General features: G+C 47.2%; 1 protein-coding gene across 1 annotated transcript in view; it reads left to right on the forward strand.

Annotated features, from left to right (window-relative positions):
- LOC108071213 (transcription elongation factor 1 homolog) overlaps positions 1-20,697 on the forward strand; it is a 56,703-nt gene extending 36,006 nt beyond the window's left edge. The window contains exon 2 of the mRNA XM_070284866.1: positions 20,442-20,697. Within this exon, the coding sequence (XP_070140967.1) occupies positions 20,442-20,478 (37 nt within the window). The 3' untranslated portion in view covers positions 20,479-20,697. The remainder of the gene's footprint in view (positions 1-20,441) is intronic.
- Positions 20,698-22,267: the final 1,570 nt, after the last annotated feature.

Raw genomic sequence — 22,267 nt, forward strand, 5'->3', positions numbered from 1 at the left:
CTGAATGGTTATGTGCAGATATATCTTTTTCCCTTCCACAGCTAGCCTCGACGAAAGCGCTTTCATCGGTGGAAAACTGTTTTAAGTGTGGTGAGCGAGAAATGTTAAAATAAATACAAAAATTTGATTGTCTTTTATTTAATACAAATTCTGCGAACAAATGATTTAATCTATAATCAATTGCCCCAAAACTTAATCTAATAACCCCACTGTGCGCAGCATAAAAGCTTGGAGCTAACAAAAAAATCAAACCCAAAAACATAACACATAAATATTGCACTTCAAGACCCCACAAATATGAAAGAGAATAAATAAAATGAAACGTTTAAAATTTGTAATATTTCTTTCTTGAGAACCCAATTCCTTCTTTCGATTTCTTTTGTTCTATGTGTCACGCAAAGTTAGTTAGCCATATATGTGTCGCCAAGGGATAATTCCTAACGTTATAAATTTAAAGTTTAAGAGAATCGCACGTGAATAACCTAATTTTTGTCCACATTTACCTATATTTTAAGTTTTATTATATTATTTACACTGGTATTTATAATGTTTTTAGTTCGTGATAAATAATATTTATAATGTTTTAAAAACCTTAATTTGTTTTCCTCCATCAGCATGCCAACCACGTAAGCGGTTTTAATTTGTAAAAGGGGTCGTCAACAATAAGTAAACTATTTTTGGTGCAGATGACCATAGGAAGGGAGGGCAAATATAAACCTCAAAACACCTGAGGATTTAAATCTTTTTGTATGTAGTAATGTGAGAGTCCGTCTGTCCGTGTATGTGATTTTGGTTGTCCCTTCTCCCCCTTCTCGTCGCGGCACTCAAAATTAATAGATATTGTTGGCAAAAGGCACCGTCGAAGAGCAGGCAAGACCTCCACCTCCTTAGCCGACGAGCATAGCCGTGCAAATTCGCGTGCGCCTGCATCTTCGGAACAACATCAAGCCTGCATCATTACATTAATTAATTTTAACATCAATATAATTAATAATTAATTTTAATAAGTAATTTTAACTGGGCCACGGATAATTTAGGAATTAGGAAGACAAAAATCTACTCTATAAACAAATTTTTCGGAAACTCATACACTAAATTAAACTAGACGCATAGGAATACCGGGCCAAATAAAATGATCAGTAATTTTTACCGGGCCACGGATAGTTTTTTTTTTTTTTTTTTTTTTTTTTTTTTTTAGGCTTTGCTTTTATTTATTGAATCTTCTCATTTATGAGACTAACAATAAGTGTATCAAATCTTACAATACTACCTAACTAGCAGTCATGAGACTGGTACAGAGTAAATGGCCCTGAATAATTATGGCTGGGTTGGATGGTCGTTACGTAGTAGGCGGCTTCTTCTGGAAACTTTTATCAAGTCCCTTGCTAAAGGATTTGGATGGGTGGAGAGTTTTTCCTTGTAGGACGCTTTTTGTTTTTCTATTTCGTTCTTAACTGCAGGAATGCCGAGATCCCTGTGGATGTTTTCGTTGCGAATATACCATGGTGCCCCAGTGATAGTTCTCAGGATTTTTGATTGGGCGCGCTGTATGATGTCTAGACTGGTACTGCACGCGTTCCCCCAGAGCTGGGAGCCATACGTCCATATTGGCTTTAGTGTGGAGTTGTAGAGCAGGACCTTGTAGTCCAGACACAGGGGCGATCGGGAGTTTATGAGCCAGTGGAGGCTGCTGGCTTTTAGTTTTAGATGAAGTTTCTTGCATTCAATATGTCTTCGCCATGTTAGGCGTCTGTCCAGGTGGACGCCCAGGTACGTTACCACGTTGACTTCGGGGATCAGTGTGCTGTTCAGGTAGAGCGGGGGGCTTGTTTGTCTGTTGAGGGTGAACGTTATGTGCTTACACTTTTGTTCATTTATTTTAATACGCCAATCAGATAGCCACTTCTCGACTACCTTGAGGTGGTTGGCGAGCTGGGCTGTTGCACGGACTGGGCATCTGGAACGGCTGAGGATCGCAGTGTCATCAGCGAAAGTGGATAATGTTAGCTGGTCGCTTGTGGGGATATCCGCTGTGTATAGAACAAATAGGGTAGGCCCAAGTGCACTTCCTTGTGGGACTCCAGCTTCGATTGAATAGGTGCCGGATGTTGTTGCGTTGCACCTCACTGCGAAGACTCTGTTGTAGAGATACGACTCAAGTAATTTGTGTGTGTATACCGGCAAGAGTGTTTTTATTTTGTGCATGAGGCCGTTGAGCCAGACGCGGTCGAATGCTTGAGAAACGTCGAGAAATATCGCGCTGCAATATTCTCGATGCTCGAAGGCTGTGCGAATTTCTGATGTTATTCTGTTAACTTGCTCGATAGTTCCATGTTTTTCTCTGAAGCCAAATTGATGAGCTGGGATAATGTTGTGAGCTCCCAGATAAGGGATTATGCGCTTTAGTAGGCATTTTTCAAATAATTTGGACAAGCATGATAGTAGACTTATTGGTCGGTAAGATGACGGAATCGTGTGGTCTTTTCCGGGCTTCGGTATCATTATAATTATAGATTTTTTCCATTTTGTTGGGTAATGGCCGAGACTTATGATCCCATTGAAGATTTTACAGATGACCTCAATAGCACAATTCGGAAGTTCAATTATCATTTTTTGAGTTATTGAGGCCACGGATAGTTGAGTCTATAAAAATTAGCGAAGCACATCTCGCTAATCAGTTGTATAGGAATTCAGTTCGATGTTTCTTTTATAAAATGAGTCGACTGACCACGGCTGATGGCGAAATTAATATGCCGCTCATAAATGAAGGGTGCGCAAAAGCAGCGAGGTTTCAAGGCCAAGGCGCATTGTTGTTGTGCTAGGGAGCGAGATGACAAAGCAGAGGCTGCGATAGCATCACGCTTATCAGAAAGCATAGCTCCCGAGTAGCAGCAGCATAATTTTTTTTCTCTCTCTCTCTCTCATTTGCATATAATTTGTGTTTGTCAAAAACAAAGCTTTATCGGGAACGGCTGCTTGGTTAGATGGCAGTAATTAATGCTTATACATTTCCGTTTATTAATTAAAAAAAAAAAAAAAAAAAAATATTGATTGAAAGTATTTATTTATTCATTATTTATTTATATATTCATTGTTTACGCCAGGAGGCCCCTGCTCCCCCTCTGGCCACCGAGCGTCCAAAAGCTTAAGCGCTCCCAGCTTAGCAACGCTCGCCCGCTCTCCGCTCCTCGGTATTACCGATCGCACGCTCCCGTGTTCCCGATCGTCGCTCGCTTCTAGGGACGGCTACGCCGCTCTAGTTCACTGTTCTCCCGCTCTCCCGCTCTCGCGCCGTTAAGCTGGGCTTCTCGGCCGGCTTAGGCTAAGCTAAGTTTAGTTCCAAATTGAATGCGAAAATATATGTATGCTACGGGCACTCCGCCGATGTCATTTTTCGACCCCCGAATTTCTGGACCTTTTTTCTGCGTTTTTGTGCTTCGTGGGACAAACTACATACATACATATGTATTTATATTCGCTGCCCGTCCATACAGGAATTAAATTACAATAACAAACAAAATAACCAAGATTAAATATTCAAGTGCAAGTGTTTATTTCTCCAAATCTGCACAACCGCCCAGCAGACGTGTTGTTTTTGTCGCGGTTCTTTGGGTTACGTTTTTGTTCTCTCTCCTGAGCCTCACTTATGCACTGCTTTGCCGACGGTATAGCCCAGTGAGTTTTTCCCAAGTCAAAGCCAAGGTTTATTTTTAATTCCGCCTTTCCGGCTCCGTATTAATTACGTGCAAATACTTAAATAATTCACATTAATTATTTCCGACATTAATAATTAATTAATAATTTTTGTTATCACGGATTATAATTAATAAATTAATTTTCCAATTTAGACAAGCTCCACTTCCGAGCCACGGAATATATATAGACATCTCTGCTTCCTACTCCACCACGATCACGGACAGTACGGTCTACGTTCTGGTTCCCGACTCTGTTTTCCACTTCGAATCAGGCATCCTTCGCTCAGGTCAGTCGACAACCGCTGATCCGCCGAGTCCCAAATTGAGTTTGTCTACGGGAAACAACAAAAAGCCACTGCCAACCCAAGGGCAAAAAGCGACAAGTCCGTCGATTCTGGTCCCGTTCCTTCGCCAAGACTCACTCAGTCGGTTTCCAAAATGGCTCAAAATGCCATAGACATCGCCCTGCGAAAGTTCATTTCGACGACAGCCCGTGTTAGCCAATTCGAAGCTAACATCCACATTCCGAGCGCTCCTGACACGGAGAGATTTTCCCCTGCCAGTCCATCGGGACCAAATCCGTGCCCTGTGGGACAAGGTGGAGAAAAGCTACGAAAGCTGCTCCGATCTTCTTTCCGTGTCCTCCGACAGTACAGCCACTGCCACTGAGCTTGAATCCAAGTACAGTGAGTGCTACTCCGTATATTCGAGATGTCTTGTACGGCTGCAGGAAATTATCGACAAGGCCGCCCCCAGTCCATTCAGGCTTCCGCCCCTGCGCCCACACCCCCGTCCATGGGTTGTCGATTGCCACCAGTGGACACCGAGGTCTTCACAGGCGATTATCTTCGGTGGCCCACCTTCCGGGACCTCTTCACGGCGATTTACATTAATAATTCCCGACTTACGCCTGTGGAGAGGTTATTCCACCTACTTTCGAAGACAAGCGGCGATGCTCATGCCATCGTTTCAAAGGCCCCTCTGACCAACGAGGGTTTCGTCTCAGCATGGAGCAGCCTTTCCGACCGCTTCGAAAATAAGCGCTTGTTAGTCAACAGTCAGTTAAAGATTCTTTTTAACATCCAGGCTGTTCCTCAAGAATCCGGAGTCGCTCTAAAAGAGCTCCAAGGCACAATTCAAAGCTGTTTGACCGCGTTACAAATGTCCTCCATTGAAGTCGAGGCGTGGGACTGCCTTCTTGTGTATATGGTCTCCTCGAAGCTTCCCAAGATTACGCTTTCCTTGTGGGAGCAATCAATTCACAATAAGGCCGAAATTCCAACCTGGCGTGAGTTGGACGCGTTTCTGACCGAGCGCCATCGCACTTTGGAGGCCATCGACGACGTCAGGCCTAGCGGCTCTGGGCATTTTCCGCCAAGGTCAGCAAATTCCAATCCCCCGGTGCGCAGGCTCAATTCATACGAAGCTAGGGTGGCTCCAACACCGAGAAGGTGTAACCTATGTTCCAGAGAAGACCACCCTATCCGTATATGTCCGCTTTTCCTAGACATGAATGTCAATGAGCGGACAGACTTCATCCGAAGAAAGCAACTCTGCTTGAATTGTTTTTCGCGAGGGCACCAGCAACGGGACTGTACTAGTGCCCATTCCTGCTTTACGTGTCACAGCCGGCATCATACTCTGCTGCACCGCGACAACCCTGCGGCTACCGTTCCAAGACCCTCCGCTCCATCTAGTCCTCGACCTGCACCCATCCAAAGGGTTTCCTCGTTCTCCACACGAGTGACCACTTCTGCCGATTCCTCCAATTACTGGGCGTTCAGCAGGCGTTCCCGAGGTATTTTATCCTACCAATGCCGAGTCTGCCAAGGGAACCATCCGCTCCGGAAGTGCCAACAGTTCCTCAAACTCTGCGCTGAGAAGAGGCTCCGAGCGGTTCTCGACCACCGCTATTGTTCCAACTGTTTGGCCCACGAACATTCCGAGGGAACCTGCCGCAGCGGTGACCGATGCAAGACGTGCAATCAGCACCACCACACTCTCCTGCATCCGCATGACCGTCCAGAGCATCCACTCCGCTCGCAGCATCGGTCACCCCCATACTTCTAGTTCGCATTCACTTGACCATCACTCATCTCCATGTCATCTTCTTTCATCCAGATCACATACGAGGGCTTCATTTCCACACACCGCGATCGCTCTGGAAGGCAGACGTACTCGAGGTTCTTAGTCCTACCATTGCCGAGTCTGCCAACGTTCGTCCGCTACGGAAAGTTCGACGTCTTCTAGCGCACAGTGATGCGTCCTGGTCACAGCATTCGACGCCTCCGCCTTGTTCAGCAAGCTCCTTGCGACAAGCTCCCGCCTCTCCATGGCAATCATCCGCCTCTCCTTGGCACTCATCCGTCCTTCATCGCTCCTCGTCGCTTCAGCATCAACGATCTACGCGGCGCTCTGACGCCCCTCCATACCATCGTCCTGTACGGGTTTATTGCAACCCGAGTGATTGCAAGGGGGGGGAGAATGTTTACGCCAGGAGGCCCCTGCTCCCCCTCTGGCCACCGAGCGTCCAAAAGCTTAAGCGCTCCCAGCTTAGCAACGCTCGCCCGCTCTCCGCTCCTCGGTATTACCGATCGCACGCTCCCGTGTTCCCGATCGTCGCTCGCTTCTAGGGACGGCTACGCCGCTCTAGTTCACTGTTCTTCCGCTCTCCCGCTCTCGCGCCGTTAAGCTGGGCTTCTCGGCCGGCTTAGGCTAAGCTAAGTTTAGTTCAAAATTGAATGCGAAAATATATGTATGCTACGGGCACTCCGCCGATGTCATTTTTCGACCCCCGAATTTCTGGACCTTTTTTCTGCGTTTTTGTGCTTCGTGGGATAAACTTTTATTGATCCTTTTGCGGAGGATTTACAAGCCACCCCACTCCTAAACATTCATATTCTTATTTGTTTATAAAAATATTTATTTAAAATTTGTCGTCTAATTTTTACCGTATAAAACAGTCATGCCCAGCCCATAGCTCTTTGTGCTCGCATTGCTTTTGTAATTGCTCTTTGGCATAGGCAAAGAAATCGCCGTATACATGCACGCCTCACTCCATAAGCAAAGCAGATTACACAAACAATTTTGCGAATTCTCTTCATTCTCCACGTCTTCGTTGATCTCGGCAACAACACTTTCATAGGCTTCACCGTTATCTCGCTTGTCCGAATGTAAATTGTTGTTGGATCGCCGAAAAAAGTACATCGCGAAAAATCAGTTGTATTTGCGTGCGGGCAAGATGTTTGATATTGCAGAATCTAATTTTCTATTTTGTAAAAATTGCTATTGTGAGCCCCAATGCATTGTTAAAATGTATTTTCATGTATTTTTATTACTTTCGATATCTCAATTTGAATCTACTTTAATTTTTTCAGTGCAGAAATTTGAAGTAAAAAAAAACGTTTGCGTAAATGTATTTGTGTATTGGTGCGTTGCTCTGCCATAAGCAACGTTTGGGCACCCCTGGTATAAAACGAGCGAATATTCTCTCTCAAAGTTGAGCGACTAGCATAGGAGTATAGGCGAGACAGCATCAGCGGCTGCAGATCTGAAGGTCGTTGACCCTTTGTTAGATAAGAACTCTCTTCAAGAAGTGAATGTAGGTCAGTGCCGAAGCGAAGATAGTCGATCAGCTGTTCGCCTGTCTGCGGTCGTTGACCGCGGCTGCAGCTAAAGAGTAGCTTATTGCGGAAGAAATTAATGCAGGCCAGTGCCGAAACGAAGAGAGTCGATCAGCTGTTCGCCTGACTGAGGTCGTTGACCGCGGCTGCCGCTAAAGGGAAGTTTATTGCGAGAGGAGTCATTGAGGCAGGTCGGGAAACAAAGAGAGAGGATCAGCTGCTTAGTTTGTGCTCGCTCATTGAGAGCAAGCTGCTCTGTGTTTATCTTTGTTTACCTTTTAAGATATTCGTTAGATTTAGTGATTTTGTTTACAGTTCGTTGTTTAGATATTTTTCGTTTTGCTTAAGTTTAAGGAGTTCTGGCGGGGAAAGAAATGGCTGATTCCGATAGGGATGAGGTTTAAGTTTAAGGAGTTCTGGCGGGGAAAGAAATGGCTGATTCCGATAGGGATGAGGTTGGGCCCGAGGCAGAGTGCCCGTTATGTAGAAAACCTTTGGCCACGGGCACGGTATTTAAAACAAAATGTAACCACGAGTTTCACAAGAACTGCTTGGCAAGTCACTCGAAAACTAATCGTGAGTGCCCCACTTGTGGAACAATTTGTTTTATATTGCCTGCGACTACACCAGCGGCAAAGAAGCCAGCGGGCGGAGACACGGCAGGACCTTCAGGCAGCCGAGAAAATATGTCTTCATTCGAAGTTGGAAGCATAGTAGCTCAGGCCATGCAGGGAATGAGAAACGAAATCTTAACCGAATTGTCCCAGCAGATGGCACAGCTAATACAAACCAATCTTGCTGCATATTTGCCAAAAAACACTCCGACTCCTGTCGATCAAAATGTAGGACAGTTTCCAAGTACTGATCAAACATTAGGAGGACAGAATTTTGGGCTGGCATGGCAGGATCCAGGCACAGCTCATAGGCGCGACTCAAATGGTTCGCATGCCAGATTGACTCCGGAAAGCATAGGGTCTGATCTGATGTATTGGCCGGATAAAGTAGGAAACATTATCAATAGCTGGAAGTTGCGCTTCAATGGTAACCGAGACGGAATAAGCGTGGACAATTTCATTTATCGCGTCGAGGTTCTGACAAAGCAAACTTTGGGAGGATTGTTTTCAGTTCTGTGCAACAATGCAAGTATCCTATTCGAGGGAAAAGCCAGGGAGTTTTACTGGCGTTTTCATAAGTCGACGCGAGAGTGCACCTGGGATTTACATTGTCAAGCGTTGCGGAAGCAATTCCGAGATACTCGGACGGACGTAGATATCTGGGAGGCCATTAGGGACCGTAAACAAAAGGAAAAGGAAAGTTTCGACTCGTTCTCGGATGGGCTAGAGACACCTATGTTGGAAAGGTCTACGGTGGAAATCCTTCGCCGGAATTTAAGGCCGAAAATACGACATGAGTTGCTAAATGTGGAAATAGGCTCAGTCGATCAGTTGAGGGAAAGTTGCAGAAAACGGGAAAGTTTTCTGGAGAATGTCAGGAAGAAATATACCTATCAAAAGGTTGTGCCTTTCAAGAAGCAGGTAGCCGCTGACGCCATCGAATTTTCCGATATTGAGGAGGTGGAAGAAGTCGGGGCCGTGGCATTAATTTGTTGGAACTGCCGGAAGGAGGGACATCAATATCACGATTGTGATGGCAAGCGCAGAATCTTTTGCTACGGCTGCGGAGCCCCTAACATCTAAGCTTGCGCTAGGTGTTTAAAAAACCCGAAGGGGGACACGCAGCCTCGTCAACAGTCGGGTCCCCATCGTCCTCGTCCGACGAAGCCCGATGCAAAGCCTTAAGCACAAGTTCAGATATTCCAGCTCCAAAAGATAGCCAGGCCGAGCCAAGTGACGACTCAAATCGCCACCAACAGAATTTAAACGAATCCAGATTAGAGAAATTAAAGACACAAAAGTGAATCGCGCAATGCCAAGCGTTTAAGAAAGTACCAGAGAGCCGTAAAATTAGTTAACGCTATAAGATATAAATCTGCAGATAATCGCCCTTATGCTGAAGCAGAAATCTTGGGTCGCCAGATTATGGGTCTGTTAGACACGGGAGCTGCAATCAGCCTAATAGGAGAAAGCTTGGCCGAACAAATTATTAAAAGCAGAGTTCCATTTAAAAAAGGAGGATCTTCGGTCAGCACGGCTGATGGCAAGAGTCAGGAGGTCATAGGCCGAATAAAGGTCCCCATCCGTTACAACGACCAAAACAAACCCATGAATTTATATATAATTCCATCTCTTAAACAGGATTTAATTTATTGCCACTAGAAATTGTAGAAATCAACTCCGATTCTCGCGAATTGTCAGCTTAGCAGAATGAAAAGTTGCAAGCGGTAATACAAAAATTTTCATCTTTTGCTATTGTTGGGTTGGGAAAAACTTCTAAATTGTCACACTCCATAGATATCGGAGACGCCAAGCCAGTGAAACAGAGGCATTTCCCAGTCTCGCCGGCTGTAGAAAAGCTTCTATACGATGAGGTGGATCGGATGTTAAAGCTGGGAGTAATAGAGGAATCCGATAGCGCCTGGTCGTCTCCGGTAGTGTTGGTCCAGAAGCCGGGTAAAGTTAGGCTTTGTTTAGATAGTCGCAAGTTAAACGCGGTTACCCGGAAGGACGCTTATCCGCTCCCGCAAATAGATGGGATTTTGGGCCGCCTCCCCAAGGCAGTGCATATTTAAAGTCTTGATCTTAAGGACGCCTATTGGCAAATTCCACTCGAGTTGGAATCCAGGGATAAGGCTGCCTTTACCATACCAGGCAGGCCATTATATCATTACAGGGTAATGCCTTTTGGTCTTACGCCATGACCATGACACGCCTCATGGACAAAGTTATTCCGGCAGAGTTGCGAAATGAGGTGTTTGTGTATCATGACGATTTGCTGATCGTGTCAGACAGTTTCGAGTCGCATATGAAGGTACTCGGGATTGTCGCTGGCCATATAAAGGCGGCAGGTTTAACCTTAAATATTGAAAAAAGCAAATTTTGTCGAAAATCTGTAAAATATTTGGGTCACATCGTTGGTGAGGGTGTTATTCGGACGGATCCGGAAAAGATTTCCGCGATGAAAGAATTCCCGTTGCCCAAGTCATTGAAAAGCCTTCGGAGATTCCTCGGCACCGAAAGTTTGTGGTTGTGGTTGGTACCGAAAGTTTGTGGAAAACTTCGCATCAGTGGCAGCTCCGCTGACAGATCTGCTTCAACCAAAGCAATGATTCATAATGACACAGGAAGCAGAGAAAGCCTTTGAGAATTTAAAGCAGAAGTTGTGCTCAGCTCCGGTGCTTCAGTCCCGATTTCTCGAAGCCGTTCTACATGCATTGCGATGCAAGCAACACTGGTGTAGGAGGAGTGCTAGTGCAGAAAACTTCGGATGGAGATGAGTATCCCATAGCCTTTGTTTCTAAGAAGCTAAACAAAGCGCAGAGGAATTATTCTGTAACGGAGCAGGAACTCTTGGCAGTTTTAGTTTGCATTAAAAGGTTTAGAGCATACATTGAAGGACACCAATTCACAGTGATCACAGATCATGCTTCTTTAAAGTGGCTGATGTCGCAGACTGATGTAGTATGCACACATATCGAATACGCACTGTACCCAGAGTACTTAAAAAGTGCGCACTGTAATACAATTTTGCAGTGTATACACAATTCAAAGTCCCGGTATTAAACCATGAGTGGCCGAAATATGAACCGATCGCTAAGGCTTAGCCTGCACTCGGAAAGTACTAGTGTCGGCATATTTGCATCGAATGGACTACACGCGCATACCCCCTCGCGCCTCCACTTGTGAGCGCATAGCCAATGTACATAAGTACATTTCCTTATACATAAGAATACATATCCATAGCCGTCTCTCTGCCGCTGCCTGCGAGCAGCGCAGCTACGAGACCTAGCTTATATTATAACTTAAGGAATACTGTAAGATTATTAACTCTTTGAGCTCTGGAGCGGCACCATTGCCGCACCAATTTAAAAACCCAAATAAAAACTAATAATAAAAATATAAAACTAAAATACCAAGTCTTATCCTTTGGAGGAAATGTGTATGGCGGATTAATCATATTTCACTGATCTGCATTCCAGATTGGCTCGTTGGGCATTACAACTTCAGGGATTCGATTTTAAAATAGAGCACCGAAGCGGAAGACTGAATGTCGTTCCCGACGCTTTGTCTAGGGTGAATGAGGAAAATGTAGATGCTTTAAATGACGACCAGAATTTAATGGTGGATTTAAATTCAGCAGGGCCTGGCAAAAATCCTCCATCTGAACCCTCCCCGAGGGTGCCGGCTGGGCAATGGGCACTATATTAGCCCGGACACTGGTAATGCATTGCTGCTTGCCCCGTCCGCGATAATACAGTGTCTAGCAAAGGCCGCGGTTCAACTCCTTCTGCCCTAAAAAGCCTAAGGAAGTGAGCCGTTAGCCATGGGTGGAGGTGCCTGGCGGAAGGCATAAAACGCAAGTGGGTGCGTACCCCTGAAAAAGAAACCATTCTGGAGGGTTTAAATGATGAAACCAGGGCTGGGATGTCAGCCCAAACGTCGGTGGAAGGGGTGACCGCTACCACCGGCGGGCACGGGGGGGAGCAATCCTCTCTGCGTGTCGCCAGCGGTTACACCTCTGATGTGACGGGAGCAGGTCATGTCAGTTGCAACGCTATTGCCGAAAAAACTACGCAGGGAAAGTTGAGCCGCTCACGTGCCATAGTCGATACAGACTCGGACCTTGAGAGCGTGCAGCTTCTCCACTCACCGAAACCTGGCACCAGCTCCCAGCGCAGGGACGGGCCAAAGCGGTCAAGCGAGGGAATAAAGGCTAAGGCGCTGTACAAGGCTGCCCTCCGCATCCAGGATCGGCTCCAGAAAAAAGCCGCCCTATCCCCAGAGGAGAAGGCAAAGCTTACCTGGGCTGAGGAGAAAATCGCTGAGGGAGGCTTCACTTCGCCAAACTCCCCCACATTGGGTCGACTGGCGGATTCGCCAACAAGGTGGAAGAGACCCTTGCCAACAAAAGGCAACGCTCAACCGAAAGCGCCTCTATGGACGCACCGGGGAGCAAGCGGCAACGCGGGCCTAAGGAGGCAGGCCATCCCCAAATGGCGAAAAAGCCTAAAAAACCGCAAAAGTCAGTGAGGTCAGCAAACGACACTTGATCGTGGCCCTCATTGACAGAAGTGATGAAGCCGGCAAAATGACCGAGGCGCAGTGGAAGATGGTGCATGCGCGGCTCGTTGAGTCATTGTACACACGGATGGAGGATGATCCCGAAGCTCCCATGCCCACCTTCGATGGCGCTGGGTGGCTAAATGGGGTCAAAATCCTAAAGTGCATGGATGACCGACGAGAAAGTGGCTGACGCAAGCGGTCTGCCAGTTGGAGGCGCTGTGGGAGGGAGCCAAGCTAGAGGTGGTGGACCGGGAGCTATCCACTCCAAAAGCGAAGGTACTCTTCCCCATCGCAATCCAAGCGGACCGGGCGCTGAAGCTGCTGCAGCGTCAGAACCCGGATATCCCAACCGCGGACTGGAAGGTTCTGCACGTTGCGGCCCCATCACCCAAGGAGGGGGGGCAATGTGCAGTGCTCCAGATAAACAAGGAGGCAGAGGACATCCTTTATCCCAGATACGGGAAGATGGCGTGGGGCATGGGTAGCGTATACCTGCGCCTCAAAAAGCGCCACCCCGGGGATAAGGTTGCTCACACCCTGAAGGCAGATGTGGTGGAGAAGGACCTAGGTCTGGAAACCATCGTGGATGCCGACCGGGAAATGACGCTGGATGAGTCCGACGAAGGAGAGGACGGTGACCTGACCGTAGTAGTCAGCCCGTCGTATGGAGGTGAGCCCAGTACCCATGACACTCAGGGTGCTGCAGCTCAACCTCCATAAGACCAAGGTCGCGTCGGCGGAACTCCTCATAGCCATGGAGCAAGGATCCGCCGACATAGGTTTGGTCCAGGAGCCATGGATCGCCTCAGGCAATGCCATCGCCGGACTGAAGTCCGCAAATTACAATTTGCTCCATCCACCAACGGTAAGCAGGAATAGAACCACCGTACTTGTACGGAAGGGTCTACACGCTAACCTTATGCCTCATTACAGCTCTGATGACCTGACCGTGGTGATGCTAGAGAGCGGGAAAAAGCGAAGTAGCTTCCTGCTACATGGCACACGACAGGACGGCCCCACCAGAAGAACTCATGAGCTTGGTAGAAGCCAGCCCGAAGGACCAGCAACTGCTCGTGGGTGCAGACGCACCACTGCGTATGGGGGAGCCCCGACATAAACGACAGAGGTGAGTCCCTCTTAGACTTTATACTCTCAACCAACCTGAGTATAGCAAACGTGGGGGAGGAACACACCTATGTAGGTCCCACCTCCTCAAACGTGCTTGATCTTACTCTTGTAAGGGGACAAGGTACTTTGCTATCAGAATGGAGAGTCCTCCAGAGACCATCCTTCTCAGATCATAAGTACATACGGTTCCAATACGAATTCGAACACTCTCCAAAACAATCAGTCTTCAGGAACCCCCGGAATACTAACTGAGGAAAGTTCAAGGAGACTATCGCGACACGGCTCGCGATCTCTCCGGGCATAGTTGAATCCGCGGAAGACATAGAAAAGTCCCTAGAGACCCTCTCCAAAGAACTGCTGGATGCGTACCACGCATCATGCCCTATATCGGACACGAGAAAGAGGACCAGGCCACCCTGGTGGAATAAGGACCTTTCACTCCGACGCAACAAACTTAAAGAATTCTTCAATATCGCCAAGCAGGCGAAAGATGACATCATCAATGAGGAATACAAAGTCCTACTTAGGTACTACAAGAAGGAAATACGCAAGGCGCAGAGAAACTCATGGAGAAACTTCTGCTCCAATATAGAGACTGCCCAGGAAACAGCTAGACTCCGGAGGCTGCTATCAAAGCAGCCAACCATACAGAGTCAGCTCAAACGCGACAACGGACAGTGGACTGAGGGCAGCGAAGAGGCCCTAACAGCACTAATACACGCGCATTTCCCAGGATGCACTGAGGTACCCGTTGCAAATAAGCACCAGGACCTAGCAACTGGAGAAGAGCATCTCCCAAAAGATCTAATATTCTCTAGTAGAATCCACTGGGCTATAGACTCCTTTGAGAGGATAAAAGCACCAGGACCATATGGAATATTCCCAGCCATGCTGCAGGTGACCAAGGAGGTGATCACCCCATGGCTTTACGCAATATATACAGCTTGTTTAAGCACGGGCTATATCCCTATCCAATGGAGGACCTCTCGGATTGTCTTCCTGCCCAAAGCAGGAAAGTGCAGCCACGTGAGCCCCAAGGATTACAGACCGATAAGCCTCACCTCATTCCTACTTAAAACGCTGGAAAATCTGCTGGACCTATACATCAGGAACGATGTAGGGAGACAACTGTCCACCAACCAGCACGCCTACACGAAGGGGAAATCAGTGGAGACGGCACTACATTCGTTGGTAGCCACCATTGAGAGAGCCCTAAACAATAAGGAGTATGCACTTGGAGTGTTCGTGGACATATCCGGGGCATTCAACAACGTTAGCACGGACGTAATAATGGATCGCCTAGAAGCGACCAACTCGTCCCCCACTATCAACTTGTGGATAAAAAATTTACTAAGTTGCCGGCGGGTACAATCAGATTGGGGCACCGCTTCCATGGTGAGAGGAGCGCACAGAGGCACGCCGCAAGGTGGGGTTCTGTCGCCCCTCCTATGGAATCTGGTGGTAGACGACCTAATCAAGAGATTCGAGAGGAAAACACCAAAGATAACAGCTTATGCGGATGACATAAGCATAATTATCTCGGGAGTCTGTCCATCGACCCTCAGCTCGATCATGGAAACAACACTCAGGGAGATATGTGAGTGGGCGGAGAAGGTAGGACTCAATATCAATGCGGATAAGACGGACCTTATTCTCTTCACCAAGAGATACAAGGCCGCAATGGATCCCCCCGAGCATTAACAATACCAGGCTGACCCCGAAAACACAAGTCAAATACCTCGGCATTGTACTTGACAGCAAGCTGACGTGGAAGACCAATGTAGTAGAGAGGGTAAAAAAGGCCACCATAGCGCTATATGCATCCAAGAAGATGCTTAGCAGCACTTGGGGATTCTCACCCGCTCTAATGCATTGGGTCTACATATCGGTGGTGCGTCCGACTCTGCTGTATGGAGTCTTAGTGTGGCGACAAGCCACGGAGAAGAAAACGTATAATAAGCTTATGGAGAGAACCCAGCGGCAGGCACTGCTCTGCATATCAGGGGCGCTGAGGTCAACCCCCACCAAAGCACTCGAAACCATAATCGGCATATATCCCCTAGATATCCAAGCGCAACTGACAGCAGGAAAGGCGGCACAACGTCTGGTTGCATCAGTAAACTGGTCGCTACAAGGTTTCGGGCACAGTTCAATTGGTCGAGACATGAGCAGTACATCTGACTACATGATACCTAGAACGTGCCCGGATGTAAACACAACAGTATTCATGGGACCAAATGACTGGAAGTCAGGCCAGGACTATGCCCAATACCTAAATATATACACCGACGGCTCCAAGATGGAAGGAGGAGTTGGAGCGGGCATATACTGTTCAGACCCTGAAAAGAGGCTGTCGTATAAGCTACCAAGCTACTGCTGTATATTCCAGGCGGAAGTATTCGCCATCAGGAAAGCAGCAGAGTTTGCGCAGAGGATAAACCGTCCACATGAGGCGGTCAATTTGTTTGTAGACAGTCAAACGGCGATAAGATCCATGCAATCATCAGCGGTCAGTTCCAAAAATGTACTGGCAAGCAGGGAGTCACTAGATAGCCTGAGCACGACTAAGTCAGTGAGGATCTACTGGGTTCCCAGCCACCAAGGCATAGACGGTAACGAAACCGCGGACGAACTTGCAAAGGAAGGCGTTGGACTGGCGAGTGAAAGAACAGAAAACGTCCCTATCTCCCTAAGAACGCTCCAAAGCGAGCTAGAGAGACGGGCTGACGCAAGCGCAAAAATCAGGTGGAGGAGTAATTCCGCAACCTGCAGAATATCAAAAATCATGTGCAAAGAACACAACGAGAAACTCACCCACTACGTGCTGCATCTTCCTCGGAAGGACTGCAGAATGTTAGTGGGTATTCTTACAGGTCACTGCCTGTCTGCTGCACGTGCAGTCAAGCTGGGTATTACCGACAACGCCAAATGCCGGAAATGTGATGAATCGAAACCTTGGAGCATCTCATTTGCAAATGTCCGGCCCTAACGAGGGCAAGAATGAGATACCTAGGCTCTCCAGTTCTGGCATCGCTAGAAGATGCCTCCAGAATAAAGCCAGGTGAACTCCTTGCCTTTGCGAAAAACACCTCAATATTCAAGGATCTCGAAACCCGCATAAATAGTCTCTAGGTCCATCCAGGAGTTTCCCCGGACAGCTATGAGCCATATTGGCCAGAATATTTAAGGTTTCGAGAGGGAATCGAGGCAAACTTGGAGAAGCTGCCCGATCTTAAATTGGTGAATGATCTAGTCTATAAACGGATGGAGCATTGCACAGGGGAAGCAATTCACGACCGGTTCAGTTGGAAGTTGTGGATCCCGCAAAACTTGGTCAATGACGTGCTAAGAAATGCACATGACCATCCTTTGGCATCGCATGGTGGAATCCACAAGACCCTGGAGCGCGTAAGGCGATATTACTATTGGCCGAGTCTAGTGAAGGATGTCAAGGCTTACGTTTTGGGATGTGAAATTTGCAAGGGAACTAAAGCTCCGAATATATTCCAGAGACCACCTCTGGGCAAGGCTCCGGAATCCGATAAATTCTTTCAAAGGTTATATGTGGACTTTTTAGGTCCCTATCCCCGCTCTAGAAGTGGCCATGTAGGTATCTTTATCGTCTTGGATCTTTACACTAAGTTTGTATTCTTGAAGGCGATAAAGAAGCCAACGGCAGACGTCGTCACCAATTATATGGAGCAGGAAGTATTCCATACATTTGGATTCCCGGAGACGGTCACATCTGACAATGGGTCGCAATTGAAATCGGATATTTTTCAAGATATTCTCAGGAAGCACAAAATTGTTCACATTCTCACGGCGGTGTACTCACCGCAGGCAAATGCTTCTGAGCGAGTTAACCGGTCAGTGATTGCTGCAATTAGGTCGTACGTTCGTCCGGATCAAAAGGACTGGGACGAACAACTAAGCAGCATTTGTTGTGCCCTGAGAACCATTCTTCAACAGGAGCGTCACCGTATTATGTGGTGTTTGGTCAGCAGTTTATGGGCTCTGGGGCTAGTTACAAATTGCTGAGGACCTTAGGACTGCTGGAGGACAAGGCCATGTTGTTCAATAAGGCAGACTCATTGGAGCTAGTGCGTGCTAAGGCTCGTGAGATACTGCAGAAACAAAAGAATTTTAAACAGAATTTTAAACAGAGTAACTTCCAGGCCGGGAATAATTTTAAGCTGGGTCCAGCCTTCGTAAAGGCGCGAATTCGCAGGAAACTTGGCAATTCGTACTATGAATTGGAAGATCTGCAGGGTCGGCTGGTTGGCAAATATCACGCCAAGGACATAAAGCAGTGAACGGCTGCCTCGGGCTTTGGTTGGTATCAATCTTGGGAGTCTGACCCCCAAGTTACTTCCCTGGCGCCATCTAGGGAGTATCAGCGAGGCTCCGAGCTTTCGCGATGCAGAGATGCTCAGCGGTGTTGGAGGGGCGAGTTCAGCTCGGAAGGGGGAAACGTCAGTTTTCGGCTGCGACCCGAAGGGGATCGAGTGATAGGCAGAGGGTTCCCGCTCGATTCGGGGCGACTCCAATTTCTGATAGATCTTGACAGTCGAGCAGTAATTAACAATGTTCGGTGTAATTAACTTAGAATTGAAAAGAAGAAGAGAACAACGCGAGTGAAGTATAATTTTTTTTTGCTGTTCATTTCGCGTTGCTGCTGCCAAGGCAGAAATAATTAAGCCTAGCGCTGAGTCCCCCTTGGGTGAGTTAGAGAAGAAGTGAAAGAAAAATGTTGGAAGTGGGACTAAGTGCGAAAATTTAATTTAGACTTGGCGCTTAATAAAAGCCCAAAAACCAAAAATTTTCGGCGAGGAAGTAGAGCTAATTGGATGCGGATCAGCAGCTTCAAGCAGCATCCAGCCTACCGCTATAGCAGCAGCGTCGACTAAGCAGCAGCGTCGACTAAGCAGCAGCAGTTTCCAAAAAGATCAGCGGCCGCAGCAGCCCCGTAACCCCCTCTTCGTCTAGGAACAGAGCAGCTCATCTTATATGTGTCGCTTTTCTCGCGCATAACCAGGAAAGCATAAGGCATTGTCAAAAAGATTACAAAAACAATTTACTCGTCCACATGAGAGATTAAAAGGGCATTGTCCAAAAATCACAAAAACAATTTGCGTGTCCACATGAAAAATTAAAAGGGGCAAAGCGAAAGGCGATATATCCGCCAGAATAGACGTTATCTCCTCTCCGTATTCTTCTCGGAGGCCCGCCGAAGGGGCAGAAGACAATAATTGTTAGTTTCGAGCGGAGGCGCGCTTACGATCGACGGCAAAAATGACCGCCAATTGCTCAGAAAAATTTTCGAATATTTTTATTTAATATTTTTATTGTTAAGTTTAGTGAAGAATGTACGGTGTGTAACTTATTCTCGGCCTAAATGTGAGTGCAAAAGGAAAAGTGAAGGAAAAGAAAGAGGATGGTAGAAAATTAATATGGCGACATGGATATGTAAGCCTTTCATTTTGAATTATTGTTTTAGTCGACCTTTCTTATAGTGAAGAAGTGAAGATCTTTTTAGTTGTGTTTTTGATGTATTTTTACTCGGCCTAAAATGATTGGCCTGACGTTTTGTTTCTCGGACAGTGGTTGTAAAACGGCCTGAATGGTTATGTGCAGATATATCTTTTTCCCTTCCACAGCTAGCCTCGACGAAAGCGCTTTCATCGGTGGAAAACTATTTTAAGTGTGGTGAGCGAGAAATGTTAAAATAAATACGAAAATTTGATTGTCTTTTATTTAAAACAAATTCTGCGAACAAATGATTTTTTTGTATTTTTTTTTTTTTTGGATTTGATTTTATTTGTCGTCCTGACGCTACAAGTTTAAAAAACTTATAAATTAGTGCGCTAGTCACACAGAGTTATACTAAATTCGGTTATAAAGCTTCAATCTAAGCAAAGTTTGTGCATAAGCTATTCTTTATCTAACAATTAAAATTTTATTATTATTATTATTATTATTATTATTATTTCATTTAACTTAATCCTAATACTAAGCCGCTGTAATTTAATTTAATTAATTTGGCCATTTTTAAATTGTGAGAGTACCTTTTCTTTAAATCGCGTAGTATTGCTAATATTTTTAATGTTGTTGGGTAGCTGATTCCATAATCTAATAGCATTAATAAAAAATTGTCTTTCGGATGTCAGTGATCTGGGTCTTATGCAAATTAGATTGTTTACTCTTCTAGACGCGGTAAATGTTAATTTTTTAAATAGGTATGCTGGTTTCTTCTTATATATTAATTTGTGAAGAAATGTCAATATTCTCATCTTTATCCATCCACTAAGTTCTACGTCAAAAATGTTGTAGGCATAACCCGACATGTTCCATTCGTGGTAAATTAAATATGTATCTTGCGATGCTATTATATACTATCTTTATTTTATTTTGACTAGTCGAATCACAATTCGAAAAAACTTCTCAACCATAGAATAAACACGGAACTAAACATGTTTTTGCTACTAACATACGAACATTTATAGGCAGGCAACCCTTAGTCACAGACAATGCTCTCAGCATTCCAAATATTTTTCCTATTGCCTTTGCAATGTGATCGTTCCATGTAAGAGTCCTGTTGAATATAAATCCAAGATGTACGGCTTTTTCGACATACTCTAATGGACTGATATTAATATGAAGAGGTTCTATATTGTCTAGCTTGATTTTTCTTTTGCTTCTTACGAGGCACTTAGATTTGGTTGGGTTAATGCCTAGTCCATTTTTGATTGCCCATTCATTTACTCGTGCAAGTTCACGGATACATACATCAATACATTCACTTATTCTATTTAAAGGACAACTCACAAACATTTGGACATGATAGAATTATAATTCTACTATGCATTTGGACATCATCGGCATACAGATGAACATTACAATCCGACAACACAGATGGAAGGTCATTTGCATACAGTGTAAACAACAGCGGATCAAGTACTGATCCATAATCAAGTACCATCCATAATCAATCAATTGCCCCAAAACTAAATCTAACAACCCCACTGTGCGCAGCATAAAAGCTTGGAGCTAACAAAAAAATCAAACCCAAAAATATAAAACATAAATATTGCACTTCAAGACCCCACAAATATGATAGAGAATAAATAAAATGAAACGTTTAAAAACTGTAATATTTGTTTCTTGAGAACCCAATTCCTTTATTCGATTTTGTTTAGGAGGGGGACGATCCTTTCCACTGAAGATCCGTAAAAAAGTAATTTCCACCGGCGCAGAGACAAAAGAACCCAGAAGCGAAAAAAGCAAAGTCGGGGGCGTCGTGGGAAATTCAGGCGATCAGCTTTATTCGGCTGCATACATGTTACTCAACTAAGCTTAAGCAAACGGCTGCGCTCCCGCCCGCTTACTTCGCTAAGCGAGAGCGAGAGAGCGGCAGCGGCCGATCCAAGTGGTTGGCAGCGCAGCCCGAAGCCCGCGCTCGAGAGTGCGAAAGCGCTCAGCGCTGCGGGAGAGCGAGCGCGGGAGAGCAAGAGGGCGAGAGCAAGAGGGCGAGAGCAGCCCGAGACCCGCGCTCGAGAGTGCGAAAGCGCTCAGCGCTGCGGGAGAGCGAGCGCGGGAGAGGAAGAGGGGCGCGAGCGGAAGGCTCAGCCGGCAGCGGTGGTACAATGGGCCGCGTACCTAAACATTCCGCCCCCCTTGCAATCACTCGGGTTGCAACAGGTCCGTGGACATTACGGCTGGTGACACGCGCCGGAGACGACCCAGCCGAAGACGGTGCTCTGGGCCACAGGGAGCCCTTCGTGGATCTTGAGGAACCCCGGTTGCATCACACGCGGATACATGTCCGCGCCCAGGACTACGGAGATCGTTGCTGGCAAGTAGAAGCGCTCGTCGGCTAGCATGACGTCCCGGAAGTGGGCGCGCACCGCCTCACTCAGCTCCCGGACGGGAGTGCGGATGCGCACGCGCGGCTCCACCTTGAAGATCACGTCGAGTTGGACCTCATTGTCGGCCTTGGACCCCACGGTAGCCGCACAAATCTGCTCTCCACCGACGCTGGTAGTTGGCAGCTTGAAGCACGCTGCAAGCGACGCGTCTATACAGCTCACAGGCGTGCATGGGTCAATGAGGGCCGCCGTGTCGACTGTCTTCGTCCCGGTCTGGGTGCGCACCAGCGCAGTCGGGAGGATGTTGACGCTGTGCCGCAAAGCGGCCGGCGGAACCTTGCTCAGGAGCGGCAGGCGAGGGCCGAGGAGCCACTGTAGACTGGCGTGGAGCGCCGGACGAGGGGCGATGAGCTGCCGAGGAACGCCGTGGAGCGGCGGCCGAGGGCCGCGGAGCGGCTGCAGACCGTCGTGGAGCGGCGGACGAGGGCCGCGGAGCGGCTGCAGACCGTCGTGGAGCGGCGGACGAGGGCCGCGGAGCGGCTGCAGAACGTCGTGGAGCGGCGGACGAGGGCCGCGGAGCGGTTGAAGAGCGCCGTAGAGAGGTAGACGAGAGCCGAGGAGCTGGAGAGCCCCGCGACCGGGACCGTCGCGCCTCCTGACGCGACTGGCGCGGATTCCGCGGCTCATCGGAGAGGTGCAGCAATGTGTGATGGTCCTGGCCGCACTTCTTACAGCGATCTCCCCGCTGACACCCTCCGTCAGAGTGCTCGTGGGCC

This window comes from Drosophila kikkawai, chromosome 3L (assembly GCF_030179895.1).
Source record: "Drosophila kikkawai strain 14028-0561.14 chromosome 3L, DkikHiC1v2, whole genome shotgun sequence".
Taxonomy (NCBI): domain Eukaryota; kingdom Metazoa; phylum Arthropoda; class Insecta; order Diptera; family Drosophilidae; genus Drosophila; species Drosophila kikkawai.